The 25,441-nt window shown below is 35.0% G+C and overlaps 1 protein-coding gene across 1 annotated transcript in view; it reads left to right on the top strand.

Moving 5' to 3' along the window:
* The window catches only part of SBF2 (SET binding factor 2), a 545,383-nt gene that overhangs the window by 240,645 nt on the left and 279,297 nt on the right, over window positions 1-25,441 (top strand). The window contains exons 4-5 of the mRNA XM_044680325.1: window positions 19,336-19,458; window positions 20,794-20,904. Coding sequence (XP_044536260.1) covers window positions 19,336-19,458; window positions 20,794-20,904 — 234 coding nt within the window. The remainder of the gene's footprint in view (window positions 1-19,335; window positions 19,459-20,793; window positions 20,905-25,441) is intronic.

Below are 25,441 nucleotides of genomic sequence, written 5' to 3'. Positions count from 1 at the left end.
CTGAGCTAAAAGGAAGAAATAGGACAGTGAGAAAAAAACAGAAAGGAGGGAAATACACAATTAGTAATTATGACGTTGAATGTGAATGGGATGAATTCACCTCAAAAACAGAAATGGTTAGCAGAATGGAAAAATACAAACTGAATAATATGTTGTTTACAGTAACTTCTTGGATTCTGGGATCCCCAAATAGTGAGAGAAATTCAGAGATAGATCTGGAAGGGAAAAAGAGAGAGAATGGAAGGGGAGAGAGAAGAAGAGGGAAGAGAGGAGAGAAGAGAGGCAACCATAATGGAGGAACAATAAAAATAGCATTAGACTTTCTCCTTATGCACATTAATTATATTAATCTGTTTATTTTCTTTTTTTCTTGTTATAAGGGATGGTTCTCTGTAAAATGACAGTGGTATAATGTGAAATGTAAAAACAAAAGGTATCAATAAAAATATTTTGAGGGCAAAACATAAAAAGTTTAGTCTGCTTACATATGATTACTCTTTTTCATATAACAGTAGTGTTTTAGTACGGATGTTGGGTTAAGGATTTCAACTTCTCTGTTAAGCATTGTCAGGCATCAAATTCTAGTCAGAATTTCCAGGCGTATGATTGGCCAAATAAAAGCAAATGTCCAGGCACCTGGTCTAAAAAAAAAACGGAACAAACAGAGTTTGAAAAGCTAATAATAAACATGATTTGAACAAAATTTGAACCAGATGACTTCTATGATCCTTCCAGTTCTGCAATTTTGTGATTCTTCAATTCTAATTTAGAAATCAGTGATATTTCTTCATAGATCATCTTGGTTTTTAGATGCTTGTTTTCCTGGAATGAACCATTTATCTGTGTCCTTAAAAATATGTTTTTCTTTTATTTTTGGACAACCTAATGAGCTCAAAAATAGATATTTGAATTCCCATTTAGTATGAATTACTTCATACAGTGTATGCTATGACAAATTAATTGGAAGCCTAAGATAGGACCATCTAGGGACATTCATAATCCAAAATATAGTTGTGCAACTTTAAGAAGATGTATTGTCTTTCTGATATAAAGAGTAATCACAAGCAATACTTTGGCATTAAGTGTGTCAGTAACTTCTCCAAAATGATCTATCTAGGAAATCTGATTCCAGATTTTCTTCAGTAATTAATAAGAATTGGCTTTTTGATATACAAGAATGTTATAACTTTAAAAAAACAACAAACTTCTTCGTGTTTCAGTTGCTTTAAAATCTGATGTAGAGAAAGACTTTTATTCCTTGTTACAAACCTAGACCTCATTATGCAGTTTATATTCAAGACATGAGTCTAAAATATGCTGTTATTAAAAAAATAAATTTAGGGAGTGTCAGTATCACTGTTTTCTGTTAAGAGCTAGTACTCTTAGGGGACAGCTAGATGGCTCAGTGGATTAAGGCCAGGCTGAGAGATAGAAAGTCCTGGGTTCAGATCTGACCTTCATATACCTCCTAGCTGTGTGACCCTGGGCAAGTCATTTAATCCCTGTTGCCTAGACTATCCTGCTCTTCTGTCTTGTAACCAATACACAGTATTAATTCTGAGGTGAAAGGTAAATTAAAAAAAAAAAAAAAGGCTAGTGCTCTTAGCATACTAAACAATATGAGCAAAGACATATAATAATATTTGCAGAAAGCAGATTTCAAAGGACTCGGCTTAGGTAGGATTCTATGGCCTAAAATTCAACAGGTAATGGCAGCACATGTGAGAGGAGATGCTCTCAGTAATGATGTTTCAAGGACACACACCAAAAAAAAAAAAAAAAACTTCCACTGAGAAGGAAAAGAAAGGAATTGTCTAAAGAACATAGAATTAAGAGCAAGAATATAGAAAATACAGCAATCAAATTGGATTTTTTAAAATATATGGCCTAAAAACAAATGGAAGCAAGAACAAATAATGGAGAATGAATACAAAAGTGTTGCACTGAGAGAATAGTGACAGTTGAACTAAAGATCCAAGTATCAATAGATACTGATAAGGAAAACCAAAACACGACAAAAATGCAAAAAAGTATTGTTTTGTCTTAAATTATATTGGGAAAAGGAAGGAGTATTAAAGAAGGAATAGGGTTGCTTCTCTAGTTGGAATAGTACAGTAATGGCTAATGACAGAGAAAGTACAGAAGTATGCAAGTCTTATTTTGTTTGTTTTTTCTACCAAGGAGATTAATGTTTGAACTGGAAAGTTAAAATTGGCTAATTAAATTGACTAATTATTATTTATTAATATTTATAAACACAGTAAGAAATAAAATAATAAGAGAGCCCCTAATTGCCCATGCTGGATTTATCACCATTTTACAGATCATCTGCACTGTAGAATATTATGACAGCTTGAAGAAGAACTTTATTTTGGTGGTTTTTTTGAAAGATAATATAATTATTATTTATAAATATGAAATATTTATATATAGATAGATAAATAAAATTTATATAAACATAAATAAAAAATAAGTTTTGCATCATGCTTTATATATACTTTCACTTAGTTCTCATATACACCTGTGTGAAGATAAAATTAACTTCCCCCTTGTCGATTTTTAGCTAATCAAATCAAGAATTTAAAGTGCCCCTTCTTACCATTAAGTATGAGAGTTCAGAAGTCACTTACTAGAGTGACAACTCCAAAGGTTACTCCCACCCCCCCCCCCCAGCCTTGGGCAGTGCTAGGCAAATTGAAAGACTGCCATTGATTTCTGTGAAGACAAGAAGTGACATGGAAAAATGGGGTATAAAAAGAAACCAACATGCTCTACCAGAGATTCCCTTCCTGGCATTTGGAGTGATTGGTTCCAGAGATCCTTGCCTTGGCTTTGGAGGAGGCTGCATTGGTGGAATCCTGGATGAAGACACCACCAGGACTTCTGGCTTGGAGAGATTCCTGCCTTTTGGCTGTGTGAGGAGACCCTCTCTGCTCGTTGGTGCACGCCCTTCAGCATGAGTTCTGTGGAGAGACTCTTTTCCTTGAATCCTGCATCAGCTTGCTGAGGACTACCAGGAAATCCACATGGAGATCAGGACTTGAGAAAGCCCCTGCTTGGGGCTGAGCTGAATTTTATTGGATCAGCACTTAGGGTAGGCTAGGCAACTCTTTACCTCTTTCCCTCCTGCATTTCATACTTCAATTCTTTCTCTTCCTTGTTATAAATAAAAGCTGCTAACAGTTTTTTCTGGCTTAGGGATAATATTTTTAATTCGGCATCCACAACATTGAATTTATAACTCTCTTATTTAGTCAAAACCCCAATTTAACCCTTACACCTGGTACTATTATTTTCCCTTTTTACAGACAAAGAAACTGAGGTTGACAGAGATTAAGTGAGTTTCTTAATAGTCACATAACTAGCTAACATCTAAGAAAGTATTTAGACTTTTGACCCCAAGCCCAATACTCCTTTTCACTGTACCACTTTGCTGTTTATCAGAATAGGAGAGGTGCCAGCAAACTAGAAAAGAATAAAAATTGTAACAAAATTTTTTTCAATAGAAGAGAGTATATAAACTATCAGCCAGTTGGCTTGACTCCAATTTTTGTAAAAATTTTCAACATATTATTCAAGAAATAATAATTTCTAGAAAAGGAAACAATGCTTATAAAAAGCCAATATGGGCAACATACTTTCATCAAGACTAATATTTCCTTTTTGATGGGCTCACTAGATCTGTAGATATGGGGGACGTTGTAAACACAGTAAGCATATGTATATTTTAGTAAAGCATTCAACTAATTCTCTCATGAACTGGTTGAACGTCCAGACTCAAAGAGAACTCACTGATGGTTAGAAAAGGTTTGTTAGTGGAGGACTCCAAAGGTCTGTCCTTTTCTTAAACTATTTAAAATTTCTACAAGTGACTTCAATAATGACATAGATGATATGCATGCAAAATTTATAGCTGACAAAAAGCTAGGAGGGATAGCTAAGAACATGGATGAAAGATTAGAATGACAAACTAAATCAAAATAAAATGAAATGTAATCAGAATAAATGTAAAGTTCAAAAATTCAACTTAGTAGAGACAAGATAGATCAGTATGTCTAGATAATAGTTAATCTCAAAAGATTTGAAGGTTTGTGTGGACTACAAGCTCAGTATGAGTCAAAAATATGATATTGTTGATAGTAAAAAAAAACCCTATTACAATTTTAGTTGGATTAAGAAAAATATCATGTCATCACTGTGGAAGTGATATTCCTTTTCTACTCAGACCTAATAGTACCACATTTAGAATGTTATGCCACATTTTAGAAAGAATATTGACTAGCTTGTCAGAGTAGGGCTCCCAGGATGATCAAAGGCTTTGAGAACATGCTATATGTGAGGATGAATTAAAGGAACTGGAGAAAGTTTTTTTTTTTTTTTTTTTTTTTAAGCCCTTACCTTCCATCTTAGAATCAATATTGGGTATTGGTTCTAAAGCAAAAGAGTGGTAAGGGCTACACAGTGGGGGTTAAGTGATTGCCCAGGGTCACACAGCTAGGAAGTGTCTGAGGCCAGATTTAAGAACAGTCTCACCAAGGTCTCAGGGTCCCAGCCAGAGCTCCTTCACATCTAACCAATGAACGAGAAGAAGTCCTTCAGATCCAAGACACGAACCAGAAGAGCCAAGCTGAACTCACTGAACTCTCTTTTAAAGGGGCTTCTTATATGTCACTTCCTGTGCCTTCCTCCTAGTTTACATGTCCAATCACAACAGATGCTTTGCTTAGTACTGCCCAGGAGGCAGTTAGTAAATTCTGATTCATCACTCACTCTAGCATACATCAGCCATAGACTTCCCAACTTGTGAGTTAAGTGGAGTTGATTATAATTTTGGTAATTAAGATTTGAGAATGGGCAAGATAGATTTAATCTCATTATCACAGAACTTAGGAGGTAGGGAGAGCAAGTTATAACTATTATGTAAAAAAAGGATTCTACTCATTCTACTTTGACCTAGAAGTAAGGACTAGAAGCAATAGTTGGAAATATCAGTGTTAGAGTTAGTTTTGATATCATGGAAAATTTCTTAACATATAAAGTTATCACAAATACAAAGGGTTTTCAGGGGAGATACTGAATTCCTTCTAACTAGAGGACTTCAGGAAAAAGCTAGATGACCACTTTTCAACACGTTTGCAGAGGAAATAACTGTTTAGTTGGACTAGATATTCTTTAAGGCTGCTTTTAGCTCTAGGATTCATGCAGCAGCCCTTGATTGCCTTTTGGTTGTAAGGAATTGTGCTTAGGCCTAAAGATGTAACAGAAATAAGAGCAGGCCAAAGGTGTACTCTGCTTTTGATGATCTCATTTGATCTTACAACAATCCTATGAGGTAAGTACTGTTATTCCCATTTTACAGATAAAGAATCTGAGGCTCAAAAAGGTTAAATGACCCATCCAACTTTATACCACTACTAAATGTCTAGGGTAGGAGTTAAACCCAGGTCTGCCTAACTCCCAAGATCAGTATGCTAGCTTCTAATGCTTGTTGCCCCTGAGTACAAAACCCTTACTAAAGGTTGTAAAATCTAGGTGGGGAGGGAGGTCATTTTTGATTCATAAGAAGGTATATAAAAATACAAGGTGATGTATGCTTAGTGTCATATAAGTAGTACAGATAATAAGGTGCTATAAGGCCATAGGCAGAAGGCAGGACTTGGACCTTAGCATGGAAGAAAAGATCAACTTATAAGAAGAATTAGTATTTGTAATAAGAGGGTAAGACAGGCTGATAATAGGGGAGCTGGTGGTACCAGTAAGTCTCCCGGGCCAGGGAGCCTACCACTACAGTATTTGTTGATTTGAGACAGCCAGGGATACATGAGCCTGAGCAGAGATGCCCAGTCAATCTCCCTGCTGTCTGTAGGCTCCTTTAAGGTTGGGAGTGAGGAGCCCCTTCCTGCTGGTGAGAAACTAGAAACCAACAGGAAGTGAACCAGTCTTGCTTTCTGAATAAAATGGATGCCTGGTCTATCCCCCTCTGGATTCAGCCCCTTAGCCCTGGTTGATGTTATAAATGAACTATGGTAACTCTCAGAATCAGGCAAGGAGTTTATTTAAAACACAGGGGTAAACTGAAGGAAGAGGGTTAGGGTCTAGAGAAGCTGTTGCTATGGGTGAATGGCCAGTGCTGGCAGAGGGCCTCAGAAGGTAGGATCAGGCTGAGGGAACCAGCCCCTCAGCCAGGGATAAATCCCACTGCCCTGATGTAGAGTGGTCAACCAGCTTGACAAATGAGGTTAATTATTTGGTTTAGGGGTATCCCTGGCTAGGCTAACTTAACTAATTCCTTCCCACATTCCACAACCCACCAATCCCACCTCCCGGGGCCCCAAGGGGAAGTCCAGGGGGTAGCTGTTTGTCTGGGTGAGGTCAAGGAAATCAGAACTCCCAGGTTGGTTCTCCAGGGATATTTATAGTCCCAGCTCCAACTGTCAGGTCTTGAGACAGGGACTTGCTGAGTCAAAGTTCCATTTCCCTAACTGCCAGGACTGCCTAGGGTGATTTTGCAAATGTAAGAGATCTTGCATCAATCCTGCATTACATATTCTGGTTGGGGAAATAACTTGAAAAAAGGTGTAGGAACATGTACACCATATTCAGTGGTTTCATGTAAAGGAATAGTGGGAGAGCAAATTTGAGAGGTAATAGAAGTCATATTGTAGAGAATTTTAAATGCCAGCCCTTAGGATGGCTATTTTTGGAGGGTGAGAGATGATATGCTTTTTGTTTTTAATAAGAGTAAGTCTGTCCTCAGTATTGTATAAAGTAGATCACAATGGAGAAAAAGGATATAGTTTAGGAATATAATTTTGATATAGTCTAGGAACATAATAATGAGCATATGTTCTTCTTTAGTAACTGGAAATAAAAGAGACAGATTCCAGAAATGTTGCAAAGGAAGAACTGACTGGCCCTTATATGATTCTGTGATTCACCATATTGAGAGGAGAGAAGAATAAAGATCCTCATATGCTTCCAAAGCTTCAGTTCTTTGAGACCAGAAAAATCGATTTGTCTATTGTCTAGCATTTATTAAACATTTGTTATATGCCAGGCTCTGTGCTAAGCCTTGAGATACAAAGAAAGGCAAAAGGCAGTACCTTCTCTCAAGCTTATAGTCTAATGAATCAGACAATGTGCAAATTGTATATAACAAGATATATTCAGGATAAATTGGAGATAATCAGCAGAAGGAAGTTGTTTAACATTAAAGTAGATTGGGAAAGCCTTCCTTCAGAAGGTGGGACTCACACAGAGATTGAAGCCAGGAAGCAAAAAAACAAAAACAACAAAAAAAAAAACCCAAACCCCAAAAAACCCTCTTATTTCATTTCTTACATAAATTCTAGTTGCCCAAGATTGATTATTCTTTGTTGGTCTTTTGGAGACTTTCTCTTCATCTTGAATATCCCTGTCACCACAATAACTTTTCTACCTGCCATGCTCCTGAATTCCTATAGACTTCAAAACCATTTCCCTTCTTCATTCTGGCTCATCCTGGGGCTTCCTCCAAAAAGCCTCTTCCCCCCACTTCACCCCCAACTCTCAGATTAGTAAATTCATCCTGGAGCCTCTATTTTGTGGAGGTCCCTAGGCCCACTCACTATCTCACATTTTCAGCTCTCCTTTGTGCCTTGTGTTTCCACATTTGAATGTAAGTTCCTTGAGGCAGGAGCTGCCTTTCTTTTTACTTTGGATACACACTCTATAGATCTGGTCCATTAGTATTTTTTATCTTGAACTGAGACTGTAGAGGAGCAATGGATGAGTCTAGAGTTGAACTGATCCTATAGTATTATTGGTTTGCCTTTATACTTGGGTTTTTTAATTTGTATACAAGAAAAGATTCTATCATATATGGAGCAAATTTCAGAAACATTTTGTAATTTATATTTGATAGTTAGACATTTTACGGGGAGACTTTTTCTTATTCCTAAATTGGAGTTGGCTTACCCTGGATGCTCAAGCTCCAGTAGAATGATTAAGAGTTACAATATTGTTTTGGAAATACTGTCTATCACATGGTTTGAGTATTATGTACTATATTTATAGGAGTTGAATGACTACTAAGGCTCTCATAAATATAACTATAGCTAACTTGGCATTGACATACTAGTTCTTAAAAGAATGATGTGTTATATCCAGATAAAGTCCAGGAAATATAAATAATTTCTATACATTTGAAAAATAATTTACAAGTAACTGATAAAAGGCCACTTTTAAAGGAATCTTTGGCTCATGTTTTTATTTAGCATGACTTGGTACATCTTTTGTACTTGGCCAGAAAAATTTATTAAATAAAAATGCTAGAATACTTGGAAATACCATTTATCACAAAAATTCCAACTCATTAATTTCATTTACAAAAGGTTGCCCTCTTTATTCAAATATCTTATTAAAGAATAATTCAACCCTAATTTTTCCTGACGCCACAATATAACAAGGAAGCGACACTTGTCTTAAATTAAAAGTCAATGAAGTTCTAGCATGTCCTACCAAAGTGACAGTTTCTTGAGTGTGGAACTTGCAGTAAATAGCCTGCATGTCTTCTTTTTTTTTTCCAAGAAGCAGACTAAGTTTGAAAAAGTTCATTACCAGAATGCTGCCTAATAGGCAGTGAATTTTTGACCAAGGCAACTCATGAAAACCACCCATGAAATCATAGAAGGATCACAATTGGAATTAGTAAATGGCATATTGAGGCTGATTAATTACATTATGGATTTCCAAAGTATTGAAATAAGACCAACTTTAACCTATGTGTTTGTATTCACAAATCCATTAGCTAATCATGAATTATTTCATCTTTATCTTACCTTATGAAGTGTAAGGAACAATTAACCCAGTCAATCATAGGGACGTATCAATGAAGTAAGTATTTTCTACATTTATTCTACCATAAGAACATAATTTGTGACATATCATATTCCAGAAATCCATTCCTGTAAGCATAACTTACAAACATAAAAATATTTTAGCAAATTGCTTGCAAAGTTAACTTTTGGTTCAGAGTTTGGTAGCCTACAAGCTTATCTCCACAATCCTTGAATAAGAGCCTTTATATATATATATATATATATATATATATATATATATATATTGTAAAAGTGGCAGAATAGTATCATGGAATGTTTTAATTGAAAGCGGATGTTAAAGGTAGTTTAGTCTTACCCCATCATTATACAGTATTTAAGATGTATTTTTAGATTGGTTGCATTTTAAACTAAGTTGGTTTGGAGCACTGATGTCTTTCTGAATGTTAGCTAGCCAAAATATTCATTTCTCATGTATTCCACATATCTGTTTTTCTTTATAAAAACACTTTATTAAGTGAGATATTTGGTGTGAAAAATAGATGTCTTGGGAAAAGGCAAAGAAACAGAGAGAGAGGGGAAAGACTGTGAATTTGTGACTTACTTTCACAACTAGTGATAAATTTATTTCTAACACTAGAAAGTTATGTTTTTCAAAAATTGGAACTTTTTAAAATATGAATATTAATAACTTGGATTTTTCCCTTGAAAACTGCCTGTTGTTGTCTTTTGTCCTTTTATGAATTAGAGAATGTCTTTTATTTCTCATAAATTTAAGTTTCCTTATATATTTTACAAATGAGACCCATTATCACTAAAACTTGCCACAAAGATTTTTTTATCCTAATTAGTAGTTTCCCTTTTAATTTTAGCTTGGTTTGGTTTGCATAAAACCTTTTTTAATTTTATGTAACCAGAATTGCCTATATTATCTTCCATAATCTTTCTACTCTTGTTTCCCCATAGCATCTTCTGCTGTCTATAGATCTGAAAGGTAATTTCAGATTACTTTTAATTTATGATATCACCACGTATGACTTAAGTTATTTATACATCTAGAGCTTATCCTGATATATAGTGTGATGTGTAGGTATATATATCTAGTTTCTTCCAGAAACCATTCCAGTTTCATTAGCAGTTTTTGTCATAATAGTGAGTTCTTAACCCCAGTAGCTAGTAGAGCCTTTGAGTTTATCAAACACTAGAATATTGCATTCATTTGTTCCTGTCAGTTGTGCATCTAATCTGTCACACTGATTGACCTCTTATTACTAGACCATTGCCAAATCAATTTAATGATTGCTGTTTCACAGGAAAGTTTGACATCTGGTCTTAGGTCCTCTGCTTTCTCACTTTCCCCCCAATATTCCCTTATTTCCCACCATCCCCTTAACCACCATTTCCCCCAGGATACTAATGGAGACTGCTTAGGACTTTGAACCCAAGAGTGTTTGGATATAGCATTGCATCTAATTTAGTTCCCTCAGCCATCATCCTGGAGACCTGTTTTGAGATGCACCTTCTCCTGCCACTGCAAAAGCCAGAACTACTGAAGACAAAAAATGGAAAAGGATAGTTCTGGTCACCTTGGCATTATCAAATGATTTAACATGAGGCATGACATCAAAGAAGAATCATTACTATCTCCTTGCCATTGAATTCTGCAGAACATGGAATGACTAAAACTATCCATATGTGTTGTCTCTAGGACAGTGATGGTGAACCTATGGCATGGGTGCCAAAGATGGCACACAGAGGGCTCTCTGTGAGCACATGTGCCACCCGTTCCCCCTCTCCCCCCTCCCAAGTCAATTACTAGAAAGGCAGAAGACCTCGGGCAGAGTTACTCCCCTCCCCCTCTCCACCATGTCTGATGACATTTTTTTCGCACACACACACCCCTCCCCCCAGCAGCCCAATGGGAGCACACAGTGGGTAAGGTGGGTGGCTCACAGGCAGCAGAGCTGGAGGGAAGCAGAGCACTCAGGCACTTGGTCTGGGGTGGTAGGTGGGGGTGGGGCCTGGCACTGTCTCTAAAAGGTTCACCGTCACTGCTCTAGGAGAACATAAACTCCTTAAGAGCAGAAACCATCTTACTGTTTGGTTTGTATCTGCTTCACATAGAATAGTGCTTTGCCCATAGTAAATGCTTAACAAACATTTCATTCATTCATTCATTTGTTCACTCGCTATTTTCCTTGGGATTCTTAATTTTTATTTCTCTAGATGAGTTTTATTATTTTTTTCTAGCTCTATTAAGTAATCCTCTGATAATTTCCTTGGATGTGTCATTGGCTAACTAAATCTATTTGGGTAGCATTGTCATTTATTACTTTGCTTCAACTGATGTATCCATAAGCAATTAATATTTCTCCAATTGCTTATATCTGTAGCTCCCTAAAGAATATTTTGAATGTTTCTTTCTTCTGCATGTGTCTTTATAAAAATCTGAGTTGAGTTCTCAGTGATTTCTCATTGCTCTCCAAACTAACAACCATTTATTAAAGACTTACTAGGTACTGGGAATACAAAGGTTAAAGTGAAAATAAGTACATGACTTCAAAGAACCAATATCTTATTTTTTCTTTAGATAGTGTCCTCCTTTACTTTCCCATAAGGATAATTTTTAGCTTGTATATTTGAAATGTAATTCTTTAAGAGACTCATTCTCCTTGGCCAGTTTCTCCTACAAAATACTAGTACAGAATACTAATCCTTTCTCTGAACACTTTGAAATCTCTTCTCCTTTTGCAACATTTATGTCAGACTTTCTGTGGCTTTCCTATCTTTCATCATCATGAATTTTATGATAGAGTAGTCATTTGCCCTTAAATTCCTGTCATTTTTACTTCAACAAACAAGTCTGCCTTGTTTGTCAGAAGCAGATTGTATAGAATAGCAATTCCCCCATACTACTTTGTATAACTTTTGAAGGATAAAATTATCCTTAAGACAAGAAACAAATTTATCATCAGGGAAAGATGCTTGTGTAGTTAAAGTCTCTAATCACCTCACATAATGTCACATTTTTATGATGATTCCCAAATTCTTCATCTGATTCCTTTTCATAACCAGGTGATCTGCATTATACCTCTACAAGTATAATTTCTTTTTCTGCTTTCATTGAATGTCACCCAAAGAAGAAGAAACAGGAAAATAATATGTACAAATACAACAACACTATCATTTCATCAACATAAAATGAAGACATTTTGTTTATTTATCCTGACCTATGTTGACCTCAGAGAAAGAATGAGAAAATACATTTTTTCTCTTTTCCTTGGACAAAGCCTGGGGACTATGGCTTCAGAATGTTGCATAAAATATCAGTTGTGGTTTCTGTTTCAAATGGTTTAGGTTAATTCTTTTTCTTTGTTATGAAGGAAGACTTCTCAGGTAGGTGCGGGGGGCGGTATATTCTGGAAATGACAGTAACAAAAAAACCAGAAGTCATAAAAAAAAAAAAACCTAATAGTGAAATATAGGGTTAGAACTGGAAGATCACACCGGCACCTTATATCTCTTAACTCTATGAGTCTATGAAAACAAAAAGACTACTCCTTGAACTTAAACTGAGATAATTCAGGAAAGATGTGATTCTATGAAACTTTACAATTACAGTGACCAACACAGAAAAAAATAATCAAATATGAAGAAAAATTTCAATTGTATACACAGATCATTTTCCAGTCAGTGCCAAATTTTTCTGACAGGTTTCAGCTCTCTCCAACATATGTAAAATAGTATTTTGGGAGAAACATAGGCATTATAAAACTCAACAGCACCAGAGGTGTCAAATATATTACCAGTGAGCTTCATTGTGCCCCAGAACCATCTCAAGTACTGCCTGAACCTTAAAATGTAATTGGAGAAATATTTAATGGAATAAATAAAAATGCAGCAAAGCTTGGATAATGTTAATATTTTGTTTTCTAAGTCAATTATGCACCCATAGGGATCCTTATATAATTTTTGATGGGCCTCATTTCTTTTAGCCCCATGCCTTACTTGATCAATTGAGCATTTATGAAAATAATAAATCATTGCCAAGTACCCTAATGCCTTCTGATGGATCAAGCCCATGTTACATCATAGCCTGCAATGTGTATTTTTGTCAGAGAACATTCTGCTTGGAAACAGAGAATGAGAATTTATCTTTAAACTTGGAACATCTTATTCTCCTGGGGTGAATATTCTGAATTAAGAATAAAAACATCTCATGATTCACAACAGGCCTACAAAATGAGAATCAACATCTGTAATAAGAAATGATAAGGATAATAATGGAAATGTTTTCTCCTTACTGGTTTATGGGAGTAGGTATTTCCTATTTCCTATTGTTGACTGCTCACTACATTGAATGAGTATTTCATGGAAGAAGGAGTCTTCTAGAACATAACTTTAAATGTTTTATTTTGAATTGTTATTAAAGTAGGTTAATTACTATTTATTTTAAATTGTGACCCTTTTTAGCTGACTTCTGAGAATACTCCTGGATAATTTTCACAATGCAGATATCTTTATCCTTTCCAAGAATTTCCATTATTCCTTTGTCACTTTGAGTTAATTAAGAAACATATGAAGCATAGGATTCATTATATGCAGACATCTATTGGTACATTAATGTTTATCAGATTTTGTTATTCCCAGGGATTCTAGAAATCAGTTTAATTTTAATGTGTGCTTTGTAATTAAATTAAATTCTTAGAAATAATTATATATAGCATACCTCATCCTGAAAATAAAATGTAAATCAACATTTACTTTTGGAAAATTTATTCTTATTCATTCATCAAGAATTTCTTATCATAGAATTTAGAGCTGGAAGGGATCACAGACATCTTTTTCCATTCTGTCACTTTATAGATGAGGAAACTGAGACCCAGAAAGATTATGACCTACTCCAGGCTTCAGAGGTAGTAATAGCAGAACCTGCCTTTAGAGACTAAATCCAGTATTACTTGCACACTCTACTGCTAAGACCATCCATCATTAGTTCAAGCCCTTATCACCTCTTAACTGATAACTACTATAATATGCATAGTCAAGCAAAATAAATTCTCACATTTTCTTCTGTCCAACAATTCTGTGTCTGTCCCATTGGAATTGTGGTTGGTCAGTACACTGATCAGAGTTCTTCAGTCTCTGGAAGCTGATTGTCTTTACTGTGTTTTATTATTTTGTAAATTGTTCTTGTAGTTTTACTTCACTCTTCATCATCAGATGCATAGTTATTCCAAGATTTCTTTGAAACTGTCCTTTTTGTCATTCTTGCCACACCATGTTTTTTCATTATATGTATATACCCTGAGTTATTCAGCCATTTCCCAGTTGGTGGGCATCCTGTTAGCTTCCAATATGCTGCCACTACAAAAAGCATTATTTTTTGTATTTTTGAACATATAAGGCCTTTCCTACTATATTCACTCTTTTTACACCATAGTTGGGTCAGAGTGTCTGCACAGCTTTGGGCATAGATCTGAGTTACTTTCAAGAATGGCCAGAACAATGCCCAGATCCACCAATAGCACATAAATGTGCTTCATTTTCCCTCAATTCATCTACCATTGGTCATTTTTCTATTTTATCATCTTTTCCAAATAGATCAATGTGTGATGACATCTCAGTTACTTTCATTTGCATTTCCCAGTTTTTAGTGTTTTGTTTTTTTTAAAGGCAATGGGGGTCAAGTGACTTGCCCAGGGTCACACAGCTGGGAAGTGTCTGAGGTCAGATTTGATCCTAGGACCTCCCGTCTCTAGGCCTGATTCTCAATCCACTGAGCTACCCAGCTGCCCCCTAGTTTTTAGTGTTTTGATGCAATTTTTTCATATTTTTATTCATATCCTTTGACCACTTAGCAGTTGAGGAATGGCTAAAATAAGAGGGAAGATAATTAACTGGGAAAAAAATCTTTACAACAAATTCATCTAATAAAGGTCTTATTTCTAAGACATAATATTAACAACAATGATAACAGCATTTATATAAGTAACTAATTTAAATTCATAATAATAGCCATTCCTCAATTGCTAAGTGGCCAAAAGATATGAATAAAAATATGAAAAAATTGCATCAAAACATTTTAATTTTATATAATTTTAAAATATAACTTCATATAATTAAAATTGTTTCTTTCATCTTTTGTGATCCTCTCTATCCCTTGTTTGGTTATGAATTCTTCCCTTGTCCATAGATCTTAAAGCCAAATTCTTCTTTATTCTTTTAACTTTCTTCATGATGTGACTGTTAAGATCTAAATTATAAATTCATTTTAAATTTATCTCTGTATATGGTATAAAGCATTTGTCTAAATCTAATTTTTTGACTCTGCTTTCTAATTTTCTCAGTAATTTTTATTAAATAGTGATTCATTACCCCATTAAGTTATTACACCAGCAGGCAGAGTCTAGTTTCCTAGGTTCATGTTCTTCTGTCTGTTGTGTATCTTAATCTGTTCCACTGATAGACCTTTCTATTTAACAAGTATCAAATTATTTTGATGATTACTAATTTGTAGCATATTTTGAGATTTGTTTCTGTTAGACCACCTATTTTCCTTTTAAAAAAAAACACTTTTCCTTTTGGTTCTTGACCTTTTGTTCCTCTAGTTGAATTTTGTTATTTTTTTCTAATTCTATAAAGTACTCCTTTAGTGCCATAATTTTTTTTAAAAATTCATTAATTTAGGTAATATTGATATTTTTATTACATCAGAGCATATAACCTTATAATTGAAGTTAATTTAGAGGGTCATTGATGACTATAATATCTACTCTGCCAGAGGTGATACAGCCTTAGTTTCTAGGCACCTGTACCGCCAAATCCATTGAATTTTTCACCATCTTATCTGAGGGATTCAGATGTAGCAATGCCATGGTACCTCTTCCTACAGGGACCTTTTTCTGATGCCCCTATTTGTTACTGATCTCTCCATTCCTACAGTCATATTCTTATCTCTTTATATTTTCCTAGTAATGTATTAGCTTCTTGAAGTTTAAAACTGCCTTTTTTGTATCCCCAGTACCGTAGCCCCATAATAGTTAAATGTGCATTAGAGTTATTAAATGCTTATTGGTTTGGAGAACTTCCTCTTCTTCCTGTACCATTTCTCTTTCCACCTCTAGTTATCTTTATTCAAGTGCTTTCAGCTTTATTGAATCTTCACTCTGGTTCCTGATTCCCTTCCAAACATATTTTTTTCTTCCTAAAATTCTTCTGTCTGTCTACTTCCTAGTGTCCCAAGAATGGGAGTTGATGGTAGAAAACCACTTAATGTAAAGGACTTGATGGTAGTTGGTTAACAACCTCTGATGATTATGCCAGTATACCCTCCCCAACTTATCAGCAGTTAACCTGAAGCCTTTTTTGATAGTAGCTTCCCTAGAATGAAGATTGTAGGAATTGGGATATTGGCTTGGAGAAGATAATTGAGGGTCGAGATGGGGGAGAGTAGTATTTGAGGCTTCTAGTGTGGAAGATTATTTGAATTGTTCTATTTGCTCTCAGAATCAAAAGCTATGAGTGGAAACTGCAGAGAGGCAAGTTTAGGCTTGATACGAGGGAAATCTTATTAAAATTTAGAATGATTCAAAAGTAGAATATGCTGCCTGGGATGGTAGTAGGTTTCTCCCCCCATAGGAGGTATTCAACCAGTATTGGCTGATGCTTTGTTAGACATTTTATGGTTGGGAGTTTTGTCAGGAACACATTGGACCAGATGACCTTTAGGATCCCATCCACCTCTCAAATCCTGTGATTCTGCAGTTACTTCTCCTCTGCGTAAGGATGAAAAACAGAGACCTTATTGTGAAGAGTACTGGAGTGGTCTCTAAGAGCATCTAGTGATTATCCACCTCACTAATATCTAGTTGCAAGTTTTCCTTACCTCAGCAATTGCTGTTGACACAGCTTAGAAGTCCACTAGAAAAGTAAGGTAGAGGTGGACACTAAGAGAGCAGGAGACTGAGAATGTAGCCTTTGCTGTTTGCTTGTATTCTTTTAATTTTCTGTGGGGATTTTCGGAGTTTTCCATTTTTTACCCTTTTAGTTGTGATTCTTTTACTTTATTTGACAAATTATTAAGGTTTTTGAGGAAGAAGTGGGGTTGGCCACAACCTTGCACTCTGCTTTCTGATCCTCATACATATGTAATCTCCCCTACTATACTCATTCATAGTCATATCGGGACAAGTTTGAATCCCTTTGCAGATTATCGGTATATTTCCTTAACTTTCTTCTCTCTGAGAATAAGACTGAGCCAATACAAGCTGGATTTAACAGGCAGGTGGCCTAGCAAATAAAAGAGCTAAACTTGGAGTGATCAGATGTTTATTAACTATGTAGCCTTGGGCAAATCACTTAACCTCTTTCAATCTCAGTTTCCTCATCTATAAAATGGAGTTAGTAATAGCACCCATCTCACAGGATTATCAGGCGAGATGAAATATGTACAGTGCTTTGAAAATCTTAAGGTGCTTTGCCATCATCACTTTATTCTTCCCCTATACAACAGACACATAAATTGTCACTTCACTCTATATTATAGGTTGTACCAACTCCCTTCCAACAATATTTTGCTAATGGGGGATCATAATTCTTCCCTTGCAATAAAATGAAATAATATATGTGAAAATGCTCCCCAAATAGTAAAGTTGGTGACACAAATGCAAAGTATTGTTATAGTAAGCTCTTGATGACCAAGGACTCTCTTTTTAGCTTATGATTTGTATAGTATCTAATACAGTGTTTTGGGAACAGGAAGAATTCAGCAAACATTTGTTGACTTATACAGAATACTATTTTTTCAACTTAACATTAATGACCAAAATCTAGTCATTATTTGAAACTATTTTTGTATGTATGTAAATCATACATGCTCTCCGTTGGTTTTATTTTTTTTATAGCAATTTGTTAGCAATATGTGCCAAAGGTTTTTTTTTTTTACTGGTGTAAAGCTTAGAAAGGGCAAAATAGCTGGGGGGGGGGGGGGGGGGGGAGGCCAGAGAAGTAGCTCAGTCCATTAAGCACCAGGCTTGGAGGTGGGAGGTCCTGGTTCAAATCTGTCCTCAGATACTTCCTAGCTGTGTGACCCTGAGCAAGTCATTTAACCCCCATTGTCTAGTCCTTACTGCTCTTCTGTCTTGGAACTGATTGGTTCCAAAACAGAAGGGAAGTTAAAAACAAGTCATCAAAAAAAAGGGACAAAATATAAAAATATGTTTTTTCTTAGATCATTTGTGCTTCATATTTTATGCTTGCCTTTGCTGGTACAAAGTAGTGTGATCGATGCCATCCATGCCATTAAGAGCCAATCTTAAAATAAAAAGTCAATCTAGTGGTCTGCACAGAACATTCTGAAAGTTATAAAAATATTAAACAGTAAAGCCTATGTGAAAGATGAGACCTTTTTCTAAGAAAGAGTTTTCATTTCAAGTAATAATATTCATTTTAATTGACTGGTCTGTAAGGTCACATTCATCTCTGAATCCTCTGATTTTGTAAAAGTGACTATTTCAAATAAACACTACAAAACATACAGGTAAATCTTGTAATTCTAATAGAGTTTCTAATTAGATAATATAGTCTACCAAGGGCTTTTTTACAACTTTATGTCTGATGAATGGAATTTAAGAGTTTTATGAACAGTGAATTAAGTATCCTCTATTTTGATGTTTTAAATGAACTATAATTTCTCTTTTTTAAACCTTTAGTGTTAGGATCAATACTGTATATTGGTTCTAAGGCAGAAGAGTAGTAAGGATTACACATCGTCGTTCAGTGACTTGCCCAGATTTGTACAGCTAAGAAGTGTTTGAGGTCAGATTTGAACCCAAGACCTCCCATATCTAGGCCTGGCTCTCAATCCACTGAGCTACTACTCACTGTTCCCAATGAGCTGTAATTTCATCTATTGTGGTTTTTCATCATACCCACTGTTCACCCAAGTAAAGAGCTCATAGCCTCAATGCTATTGCCAGAAAATTTCTTCAGATTACATACTCAGGCTTTGGATAATAACTTTCTTTATACTTAGTTTAGGCTGATGCTTGCAATCAGTTTCCAGGCCCAAATCTGAAGTATTTCTATTCTGATAGAATCTAACAACCCAAAGTCATTAGCAAACCTCTACAGGATCATAGATTTAGAGTTGAATCTGTATCTAAGCTAACCCCTTTGTTTATAAGATGAGAAAACAGAAGTAGGAAGGGATGATTTGGTTAAGGTGACACAACCATTAAGTGGTAGGATTCGAATCCACATTTTATGACTCCAGTCAGTCTTTTTCTCCACTGTATCAGGCCACCTTTCTTAGAGTAACTTTCTTCTTGTTTTCTAATTTTAAATTGCCTTTATCTAACTACTTTGTAATGTTTTCTTTTCAACTACTCTTAGTTGGTGCAGGTTTATGTCTTCTCATGACATTTGCATTCATTGTATACTCTTTGTACTGTGAGGTACAAACCAAGGATAATATTTCTTTCTCTTTATTGATTACTCTCCTCTCTCTTATTTTTAGGGAACAAAACAAGAAGAGATTGAAGGTGAAGAAGAGGTGACTGGATTAATTCAGCCTGCAGAAGTATTTGCTCCCAAAAGCTTGGTTTTGGTGTCCAGATTAGATTATCCAGAAATTTTTAGGGTAAAGAATCTCATAGCTATCATATGTAATCTGTACTAGTTTGAAAAATTTTTAATGAATATATGACAAACTTATTGGATTTAAAATGTCTTAGTTTAAGAATTTCCCAATAACATGAAATTAACTCAAATTGAATAGAATCCTTGTGTGGTAGATAAAATACTTGGTAAATTAATGTGGCTATCCTAAACTGAAGATCTAATTTTTAATCATTGACATGTGCTATATGACATGACTTGTATGACATGATTTCTATCATAAAGAAAGACTTACTTTTTAAATTATTCCAAATAACCTTGACCTTTGGAAGAATGTAATGAGTATAAAGATGGGCTCTCAAGTGCAAGTAAAATAAGGAGGTTGTTGGAGGATCTTACTTGTTCTACCTGCACCAAATCAAGCTCAAGGCTTACACAGTAGAGTCACAAGAATTTTCTTTCCTTGGACTGAGTATTTTCATGTCACAAACAAAATTAATTTTGTTCATAATTATTCAGAATTAAATGATGATGACATGATACATGGCTTAGGAAAATGATTCACATGACTCAGAAATTAGGTGACAAGAAAAAACTAAGAAATGTTAACTTGTCTGGATTACAAAATTGTGGTCCAAATACAAGGGAAATTTTAAACAAAGGAAAACAAAAAATTCTATAAAAAGTATTTTTAAACGATGAAAAAAAATTCTTAGTATAACATTTCATCACCATATCTACCTGTCCTCTCTCTCTTTAGGAAGAGGATATTAGTCCTATGACTTCATTAATATAGAAATTTTCTGGCAAAAAACCTCCATTTCCAGTCAGGTTGCTCTTCAACTTATAGACTTAGTTTCCTGAGGCACTGAGAATACCTAGTCTAAGGTCATATAATGTGAGTCAAAGGCTAGATCTGAACTCAGTCTCACAGATTCTGAGTCAGATTCTCTATATAATTGCTAATGTAACTACATTAAATGAGTAAAACAGATTAAATACTGTTATGAAACAAATTTGTTGGGTTGGTAAAATTTAAAAATAAAGGAAAATTTTAAATGTCTTTTAAAATGTCTTTTAAAAACTTGGGAGAATTTTCAAGGTTTGTTAAGGAAAACCAGGAACTTTTCTCCAGGTTTAATGGAGGAAGTAGAAATCAAACATAAAAACCTATTTGGCCAAGTTTCTATAATAGAGTAAAATTTCATAAAATAAATATTTCCTTCATGAAATTCATTATGCATTCCCAGTAGAAGATGCCTCATTAGGCTGAAGGTGAAACTTGAATTTATCACATGGGATAGAGAAGTAGCTCTTGTGCCTCTATGTTCATTATGTGCCCTCATTTTCTTTGCAGGCTTGCCTGGGTCTAATCTACACTGTTCATGTGGATAGTCTAAATTTCTCCTTGGAGAGTCTTATTGCAAATCTCTGTGCATGCCTTGTCCCAGCAGCTGGAGGTTCTCAGGTAAATGCAAGAAAAAAGGATACAGAGAACAGAATATTTTTCCAGTTAATTTAACTTAAAAAGAAAGTAAAATTAAATTATTGGAATATTTACCTTAAAAAAAAGAGATCATAGTTCAATTAAGTATTGTCCCCCATGGTCTGTCTTATATAAAACAACAAAAATTCCATGCTTTACTTAGATCATAAGGTTAATTTTGTCAGTAGATTTCCTTCACAACAAAACACAATAACAAATTAGGTTTTGTGTAACTTGAACTATACCTGAAATTTAATTTGAAATATGTATATGTATATGTGAACATATATACATATATATACACACATATAAAATTCTAGTAGAGCTATTTCTCCAGTTTTTTTCTGTCCATTTTACTTTTCCTTACTTCATCCTTAGTTTATTGTTTTAATTAGAATTTAAACAGTAATTTTTTGTGTTGTTCAGCCATTTAAGTTATGTCTAGCTCTTCATGACTCCATTTGGAGTTTTCTTGACAAAGATACTAGAGTGGTTTGCTATTTTATTTCTCCAGCTCATTTTATACATGGGGAAACAGAGGTAAGCCTGGTTAAGTGAATTGCTAGAAAATGTCTGAGGCCAATTTTGAATTTAGAAAGATGAATCTTCTAGACTCCAGGTCTAGTATTCTATCCTCTGTGCCATCTAGCTGCCAAAATAAGACCCAAATATATTGGATTTTTTTCAGATGGTAAAACTGATATAATAATCATAATCCTTTATCACTTTTTACTTAATATTTTCAATAAGTCAGATATTTCTCTCCAAAAAGACAGCACTCAAAACTTTCAGTGAGCATTCCTATTATCTCTTCCCCCTTCCATAAACAAACCAAAAAAAAAAAAAAAACCTCCAGCCACCATGAAGAAATACATGGATATGAGAGACACTCAAGGAATAAACCCCAGAGAAGATAGTAACCCTACATTAAATCCAGGTACCACTTTAGAGCAAAAAGTGCCTTGGCCATAGGAAAATCAGGAATCCCAAGAGGAAATGAATGAGTCAAAGTGTAGAAAAGCTAGAGAGGAAAGACTTACAAGGAAATTTGACACCTTAGAACAAACTGTGGAAAATCTTACATAAAAACTGAATGCCTTGGAAATTAGAAGGGGCCACACAGAAAACAGTGGCAACCATAATAATAATAACATTTACATAGTACCCACTGTATGTCAGGTACCATGCTAAGTAATTTATAAATATTACCTTATTAGAGCTTCAGAACAACTCTGAGAATAGGTGCTATTATCTTCCCTATTTTAAGGTTGAAGCAACTGAGGAAAACAGAGGTTAAGAGATGTGTTCAGTAGTTTGCATTTTAAAATGGCTCTGAATCCTGGAAACTACATCTCCCAGAACTCTCTACATCAACTTCCTCAGACATATCACACTTCTTTTGTGGGAGGTGTCTGAGAAAGTATAAAAGAAGAGAGCATGCAGGTTTTGGTGCCTTTTTCCCAGAGAGAGCTTTTTCTCTGGAGAGGCATCTTTTTCTCCAAAGTGCCTTTTGCCCCCAAGAGCTTTGATCCCAGCTAGCTGCTGGAGATCTAATTTTCTCTGGCTTTCCCCAAACCTTACTTTTCCTAACCCTAAATAAATCCAGCTAAATATCCCTGGAGTCTAACCTGATATTGTTCTGCTTGTAGCCTACCTCTAAAAAGGCTCAGAGGTTAATTTCCCTACCAGGGCCCGGGGGGACCCAGCTACCTTCCTTTCCCTTCCTTTTCCATCCTCCTTTTTTCACTACAGCATTTGTATACAAGTAGTTAGTGTCTAAGATAGTATTTGAACATAGGCCTTCCTGACTTGAGGCCCAGCACTTTATCTATTGTGCCTCCTATCAAAACAAAAACCCCAAATTGGGGGTGGGGGGTGGAAACCAGAAGGAAAATCAAAATAGAATAGTAGAAAGAACTAAACTGAAAAATATGTCAAGAAGAGAGAATATAAGAATTATCAGATTCCCCAAAAATGTCACTCAGGGAAAAGGCTAGAGACATGTTTTAGGAAATTCTAAGTGAAAAGTGCCCAGAAGTCTTAGAACCTGATGACAAAGTAATAATATAAAGAATCTTCAATTTACTTACCAAGAAAAAGACTAAAATGAAAATTTCCAGCAGCATCATAGCTATAATACAGAGTTGCCAAGTCAATGAAACCAACAGTTTAAAGGGCCCACAAAAAGGAATTAACATACAAAAAAACAAACAAACAAAAAAAAAACATGAGAAGGATTACTCAAGACTTGGTAACTGCCAAAATATAAGAGAGGAGAGCTTGGAATAAGATGTTTCAAAAGGCATAAGACAAGTTTTACAATTAAGAATAATCCATCTGCCAAAACTAAATATAATCCTCGAGGGGAAAAAAATTGTATCATTAATGGAATGGAGCATTTCCAAGCATTCCCGATCAAAAAGCCAGAACTGAGTAGACATTTAGAAATAGTAAAGCAAGTACCAAGGGGAAAGAAAACATAGAAAGTAACATGTATTTATCAAAATAGAATATGGAGGTACTGATTATTTACATGTTAGCCTGAGGATAAGAAAAAATGTCTTCCCAGAATCCTAACATTTTTAAGGTTTATATATAAAGGTTAAAATAACAATAGGTCTCTGAGTAATTTTGTTCTTTTTTTATGGTATTAGAAGACAAAAATAGGAGAGACAGGGGACTAGACTATTGAGTAAAGAATGAAAAAGAAGATAAATTACTATTGTATAATAGATGTGTAAAAGACTAAGAGTGGAAGAAGTATCAAGGAAGGGGCATCTCATGAACCTCACTTTCATTTGAATCAGATCAAAAGAAGATTGGATATAATTACATACAAAGAGATTACAATGCAGAAATACAGTAAAATTAAAAGGGAAATAAAAGGGGATAAGAAAAATTAAGAGATAGAGAGGGGTCTAAGAGAGGGAGAATAGTATACTTAAGAGAGCATCTAAATACTAAAAATAACCTAGTGAGAGGCAGAAATGTTGAAAAATATTATAGTGGGGAACCTTAATGTATAACTTTCTGACCTAGATAAAACTTTTGTAACCAAAATTAGAAGGAAAACTGATAACTGGGAAAAGATCTTTGGAAGTTTCTCTGATAAAGTTCTGATGGTCCCAAAAGTAACTGATAAACTTATAAGACTTAAGAGGATAAGTGATCCAAGGCTATAAAAAGGCAATTTTCAAAGAAAGAAATCCAAATTATGAAGACTTCTATAAAAATGATCTGACTCATCTTAAACTGTACTATAAAGCAGTGGTCATCAAAACAATATGGTACTGGCTATGAGACAGAAGGGAGGATCAGTGGAATAATAGACTTGGGGTAAATGACCTCAACAAGATAGTGTACAATAAACCCAAAGATCCCAGCTTTTGAGACAAAAACCCAATATTTAACAAACACTGCTAAGAAAATTAGAAAACAATATGGGAGAGATTAGGTTTAGATCAATATCTCATACCCTACACCAAGATAAATTCAGAATGGGTGAATGACTTAAATATAAAGAAGGAAACTATAAAGTAAATTAGGTGAACATAGAATAGTTTACCTGTCAGATCTATGGGAAAGGAAAGATTTTAAGACCAAGCAAGAGATAGAGAATATTACAATTCTGGAAGGCAATTTGGAACTTTAAAAGACTGCCTGCCCTTTGATTCAGCCATACTACTGCTGGGTTTATACCCCCAAAGAGACAGTAAGGAAAAAGACTTTTACAGAAATATTCATAGCCATACCCTTTGTGGTGGCAAAAAATTGGAAAATGAGGGGAATAGCTGAACAAATTGTGGTTTCTGTTGGTGATGGAATACTATTGTGCTGAAAGGAATAATGAACTGGAGGAGTTCCATGTGAACTGCAACAACCTCCAGGAATTGATGCAGAGTAAAAGGAGCAGAACCAGGAGAACATTGTACACAGAGATGGATACATTATGGTACAATCAAATGTAATGGACTTCTCTACTAGTAGCAGAACAATTCTGAGGGACCTATGAACCTATGAAAAGAACACTATCCACATCCAGAGAAAGAACTGTGGGAGTATAAATACAGAAGAAAAACAACTGCTTGATCACATGAGTCAAAGGGGATATGATCGGGATGGAGACTAAACAATCACCCTAGTACAAACATTAATCATAAAGAATTAGGTCTTGATCAATGACACATGTAAAACCGAGTGGAATTGCTCTTTGGCTATGGGAGGGGTGTGGCAGGAAGAGAGAGAAAGAACTTGATTCAGGTAACTACGAAAAAATATCCTAAATTAATTAATTAAATGTATAGAAATGCAATGCTTTTACCCCATGCTTAGAAGACCAGCCTGGATGACAAAAATGAGGAAAATGACAAATGCTGGAAGGATTGTGGAAAAGCAGATACATTAATGCATTATCGGTGAAGCTATGAATTGGTCCAGCCTTTCTGGAAATTGAGACCCAGCTATATCTCTACTAGGCCAAAGAAATTAGATAGACATCCAAAAATGCTTTTAACATCTT

The sequence above is a fragment of the Gracilinanus agilis genome, chromosome 6, assembly GCF_016433145.1.
Source record: "Gracilinanus agilis isolate LMUSP501 chromosome 6, AgileGrace, whole genome shotgun sequence".
NCBI lineage: Eukaryota > Metazoa > Chordata > Mammalia > Didelphimorphia > Didelphidae > Gracilinanus > Gracilinanus agilis.
Note: the sequence above shows the minus strand (reverse complement) of the source record. Positions and strands in the feature narration are given on the sequence as shown.